Below are 5,827 nucleotides of genomic sequence, written 5' to 3'. Positions count from 1 at the left end.
CTAGAAAAACAAAGAAAAATAATAAATTGATGTGATAAACTGATTAACAAGAAATAAATACTTCTTGCATCACTTCAATTGTATGCTCTATCACTTTCTAAATTTAATTAATAAGACTCATCTAAGAGAGTGTTATTGAGACAAGCAGCATGTAGGATACAAGTAAACATGCATATATAGGATAAGAACTCTAATAATAAATTTTAGTAGGTTAACTAACTTAATAACTCATTCCTTAGTTACATTCTAATATTCACTTTAAAATTATTGAATTAGAACCGTGTATACTTCTTTAAAAAAACTTGATTTTTGTTGCATGGATCGCTTTATAATTGTCTTTATATAGAAGAAGAAAAAAAACTATATTTGGTTTGTTATCTTGATTCTAAAGGACTAGTATTGAAATACTTTGAGGCTAGGAAATCATTCCGTTGCATGCTTGACTTTAACTTAATCTAAATAATCCTAATACTTTTATGAGAATAATGTTATCATTAGCACCAATTTTTAAATACTCATTTAGTAAGAATTTTGTGTGTTTTAAAAGTTTGGAGACTCCTCTTTATATGAGAAGGAAGAATTAATTGCACAAGTTTATCGTGGATAATGTAAAAATTTTAAGTTGAAAAAAAGGAATAATGTGAATCAAAGGTCAAAAAGTCTCGAGAATAAAAATCCTCATAATTGGATGGAACATGAAACAGGAATTTACCCGTAAAAATCCTCATAAGTATTATAGTCCCCACCTCACTCCACACCTTTATTTATATATAAATAATTAAATAAAAATACCTTATATTAGAATATAAAATCTTAACTTAAAATGTTAAATTTGTTGGGATACAAACAAGTCTCACATCGATAAAATAATACAATAAATAACAACTTATATAATATAAACATACTTCAATGATTGAGAGGTCTTTTGGGTGATGACCAAAAGCAAAACCGTGAGGGCTAAAGCCCAAAGCGGACAATATCTCATCATTGTGGAGTATGTTTGTGTAATAACCTTATAAAAATAACTCATAAAATATCTTCTCAAACAAATATCATAAAATTACACTATTTTATTTATCCATTTAGAGTTGTTAACTTGTTATATCTTTTGCTGATATTTTTAATTATTGTATTACATAGTTTTTTTGTGTGAATTATATTACATAATCTAAACCTTAATCTTTATCATGTTTTAATTTTTTTTGGTATTATTAAATCAAAATAATATTTAAAATTCAGAAATAAGCATTTACATAATATTTCATGATAATGAGATGAATATATAATTACTAATGATAAATTTGTTAAATTTAAAATAATTTTTTAATCTTTCAATTTTTTTATTTTATTTTATTATAAATTCTTTATAATCATCGTTAAAGGTAAAAATAATAATTTTAAGTTTTAGAGAATTAAAAAACATAGAGAATTTTTTTGCAGAACCAAGATAAAACTCAACATTAATTTTTTTTTGGGACTAAAAATATAGTATAAAGACTAGCACCTAAAAATATCTCTATCCCTCGCGTTCTAAATTCTAATGATAATATTCAGAATAAATGCATTTTTAATTCATCATATAACATTTGCATGATGTTAATTTCTTAAAATTTTTATTGAATAATTTAATTTTTTAAATATTATAATTATGTAATTTTCATTATTAAATTTTTAATTAAATAATTTTAAATTTTAAAATATTATAATTATATAATTTTAATCTCTCAAATATCATGATTATATAAATTTTTTATCTTTTTAAATAGTTTTTGTTAATAATAAATATTTATAATATTTTAATATATGAATAAAAATTATAATATATATATAATTTAAATAAATCAAAAAATTATATAATTATGATATTTAAAAAATTTAAATTATATAATTATAATATTTGAAAGGTTAAAATTAAAAATTAAAATATGTAACTATAATATAACGATGATGAAAATCGTGACGTAATATTGATTGGATAAAAAACCAATTAATCGTTTTGTTTAGTCTTGTGTTGCGTCTTTGGTTTCTGCACTTGATTCTTACACTTCCGCAAAGTTATCATGAGTTTCTTGAACTGGGTCCCTTTGTTCATCGTTTTTCACATCTTCGCTGCATCTCCCCACTTCTCATTAACTGATTCCTCCAAACAACTCCCCACCAACTTTCTAGATGCTGCCAATAAGGCTGAGGTATTTGATTGGATGGTCAGAATCCGGAGGAAGATTCATGAGAATCCAGAATGGGGTTATGAGGAATTTGAGACAAGTAAACTCATCAGAGCGGAATTGGATAAACTTGGTATCCCCTATAAACACCCTGTTGCAGTCACTGGTGTTATTGGCTTCATTGGGACAGGAAGACCACCTTTTGTTGCAATAAGAGCTGACATGGATGCTCTCTCCATGCAGGTCTCATAACTTTTCATATTCTTTCTTTCAAGGTTTTAAATTGGTGTTACATTAACTCATAGCTTAGCAGTGGTTAGACTTAGACATTTGTGTTCATAGCAGTTTTATGCAATTCTTTATATAACGAGAAATTGCAAACAATTGAAGTGACTCAGAATCCTTGATATTCAACTGCAATACAATAACTACTAAGGTTGGCTTGGTGGTGGAGGTTAGGATAATATGTATGAGATCATGGGTTTTAATCTCACTACAATCATTGTACATCAAGAAGAAAAAATCCTTGATGTTGCAGCCGAAATCGTAGTCATGGACCAATTTTTTTTTTAAAACCTTGCATATATATGTTTCATGTATCAGGCTTTTGCCTTTTGATTTATGATGGTGTTATTTTTATGGATTGTTTCCGTATTGGGATAAAACAACTAAAGAGTTTTGGTTGTCTTTCCTCAAGTTTTATTGATGTTTTGTACTCTTTGTTGATTCATTACCATGTCTAATGTTAGGAAATGGTGGAGTGGGAGCACAAGAGTAAAGTACCTGGAAAGATGCACGCGTGTGGTCATGATGCTCATGTGACCATGCTTCTTGGTGCTGCAAAGATTCTCAAGGAGCATGAAAAAGAAATACAAGTTAGACTTTTTATACTGCCTTCTTTGTTTCCTTTTCATATCAATATGATGTTTTGCTCTATGGTTTTGCAGATACTGCTCTTCTGATCTCAGTTTAAAATGTGTGGTCACTAATCATTGCTCTCCTGTTTGCCATATACTCAAGAAATTTGGCCCTATTAATGAATTATGTTTTTTATGTAAACTTTTTGTCTGATGATTCCAATCATGTTAGAATCAAAAACAAGTTCTGTTTGTATGGTATTTGTAAATTACAGTCACACAAAGATAATGGTAATTATCTTATATGTTGCCAATGTTTAAAATTAACTAAATTACAACCAATCTATCATATGGCATATATCTTGAACCAATGTAAAAAATTATTTCTTGGTTCTTGCTATTGTAACACAAGATTGAAGAAAGGAGAAAAGAAAGTGAAAAGAGAAGGAAAGATAACCAACTAATCATTCTACTGTACCAAGACAGTTTCCCATGTCCTCCTCTACTTTATTATGAAATATGAATTGTCCTATTCTCTTGTTTTCACCCTGCCATGGACCTATAATAATTTCGTTATTTTGATGTCTAAATAGGGAACTGTAGTTCTTGTTTTCCAACCAGCAGAGGAAGGAGGTGGAGGGGCTAAGAAAATTTTAGATGCTGGAGCCTTAGAAAATGTTACAGCTATTTTTGGATTGCATGTAGCGCCTAACTTTCCATTAGGTGAAGTGGCCTCTAGATCTGGTCCATTTTTGGCAGGAAGTGGTTTCTTTGAAGCAATAATTAGTGGAAAAGGAGGTCACGCTGCTATTCCTCAACATTCTATAGACCCCATTTTGGCAACTTCTAATGTCATTCTTAGCTTACAACACCTTGTTTCTCGCGAGGCTGATCCTCTTGATTCCCAGGTAAATTTGCTTCAACTTCATTTACTCCTTTTCCCTTGTCACCAACTATTAGTTTATACTTTATGTTATGTAGGTCTAATTGGGATTTAAAAGGCAAAACACTGGTGGCAACCAGACCAACTGATGTCCTTGTTTGATCGCTAAATAAAAGTATTTATAGTTTTCTGAGCCTATGGCTATGCAAAACTAATGCTTGTGCTAGAAACCTAATTTGATTTATAATTCTTGCTCCCTTGCTTTCACGATGCTTTCTTTTCCGTGTTATCTACATAAACTTTGGATGTACTAACCTTTTTGGTCACTTTTAGAACTTAAAGTTGCATATCATCCTTGTATCAAGTATATTGTGGAATGAAAATTTAGCCTGGTACTTTTGTTTTTTTTATTCTCTTCTCCGATTAATAATTGAATGTCCATTGAGTTTAAACTCAAGTTTGGATTGTCTAAAGCTTACTCTTTAGGAGTAAAATTTAACATTGTAATCCTTTTATGCGAGTATCAAGGATTAGGGAGTTTATAAAATACTAACATATGTGTAACATTAACAGATCATGGATATATAATAATCCACTTCCTCGATTTTCTTATGTTTATATGTTATCAAAGAATAGAGATAGTAATGCTGTATAAATAATTATTAGTTACGTAACTTTCGTTTAGTTTACTCAACTTAGGTGAACTTTGGCCACACAAGAATTTCCAGTGAAAAAGATGAGATGACATAACACAACTCTAGTTCCCATCTCTTTGATTATAGAGATTTGGGATCTAAACCTTGGGTCTTTTCCGCAATGTCTTTGTGTTTGTGCGTGTGCCAAAACATGTGTATATGTGATTATTACTACTTGTTGAATATGACAAAATGCTATTTCAAGGACATTCTATCCTCTGTGCCTTCCTAATAGAAAGCATCTCCCCCCACAGGTTGTGACTGTAGGAAAATTACAAGGAGGTAATGCATTCAATGTCATTCCAGATTCTGTCACAATTGGTGGCACCTTCCGAGCTTTTTCAAAGCAAAGCTTTGAGCAATTAAGACGGCGCATTGAGCAGGTATGTCATGGAGAAGAATAAATTCATTTTATATACATAAACTGAAATAAATGGTTGGAGTTTTTTTAATTATATCATGAGTTGTCTGTTGTATGTGTTTGTTATTTGTGCCTATAAGCCCAGCCATATATATACTTTCACCATTTCCTTTGCAAAGTCTTCAAAACATGAGACAAAATGAAATGAAGATAGTAATGTTTTTGCTATTATCAATAAAAGCTTGTTACAATGGAATCAAGAAACACCCTTAGCCTTATGTAATAATTTCAACTAAAAAAGGGATTCACTCATATTATACAGTTTTGAGTACAATTAATTCCGCAGGGGCTAAGGCTGATTCATTTACACAGGTTGTGACAGCTCAAGCTGCTGTGCTGAGGTGCAATGCAACTGTCAACTTCCTTGAAGAAGAAAAGCCTTTCTTTCCGGCAACCATAAACAACGGTGACTTGCATGAACATTTTCGGACTGTTGCAGGAAATTTGCTTGGCATCAATAAAGTTAATGACATGCAACCATCGATGGGAGCTGAAGACTTTTCATTTTATCAACAGGTTATACCTGGCTACTTTTTCATGCTTGGAATGCAGAATCCCTCACATGAAAAACTGGAACAACTACACTCACCCTATTTCAAGATCAATGAAGATGTACTTCCTTATGGAGCTGCACTTCATGCCTCATTAGCTGTTAGTTATCTTCTCAAACATCCGCAGGATGTACGGTCTGCAGAGGGGAAATATCACGATGAATTGTAACAGCACTTTTTTTTTTGGGTAGAAAAACAGGAATGTTAATAATCATTAAAATAAAAGCCAATATATATTGTTTCTTGTAGCAACGA

At 30.7% G+C, this 5,827-nt stretch overlaps 1 protein-coding gene across 1 annotated transcript; it reads left to right on the top strand.

Moving 5' to 3' along the window:
• Positions 1 to 1,999: 1,999 nt before the first annotated feature.
• On the top strand, positions 2,000 to 5,827 carry LOC109809373 (IAA-amino acid hydrolase ILR1-like 4). The gene is made up of 5 exons (XM_020372662.3): positions 2,000 to 2,408; positions 2,915 to 3,040; positions 3,616 to 3,930; positions 4,855 to 4,983; positions 5,334 to 5,827. Exons 1-5 carry the CDS (start codon positions 2,061 to 2,063, stop codon positions 5,739 to 5,741), a joined length of 1,326 nt encoding a protein of 441 aa, XP_020228251.1. The 5' UTR covers positions 2,000 to 2,060; the 3' UTR covers positions 5,742 to 5,827.

The sequence above is a fragment of the Cajanus cajan genome, chromosome 5, assembly GCF_000230855.2.
Source record: "Cajanus cajan strain Asha chromosome 5, NIPB_CcT2T_4, whole genome shotgun sequence".
Classification (NCBI taxonomy): domain Eukaryota; kingdom Viridiplantae; phylum Streptophyta; class Magnoliopsida; order Fabales; family Fabaceae; genus Cajanus; species Cajanus cajan.
This window is presented reverse-complemented; position numbering and strand designations above follow the sequence as displayed.

What these genes read in the sequence shown, in the direction of transcription:
- LOC109809373 (XM_020372662.3), top strand. Translation starts at nt 2,061, where the DNA reads ATGAGTTTCTTGAACTGGGTCCCTTTGTTCATCGTTTTTCACATCTTC. An exon ending in AGCATGAAAAAGAAATACAA is followed by an intron (nt 3,041 to 3,615) that starts GTTAGACTTTTT and finishes ATGTCTAAATAG; the next exon opens with GGAACTGTAGTTCTTGTTTT. An exon ending in TAAGACGGCGCATTGAGCAG is followed by an intron (nt 4,984 to 5,333) that starts GTATGTCATGGA and finishes TCATTTACACAG; the next exon opens with GTTGTGACAGCTCAAGCTGC.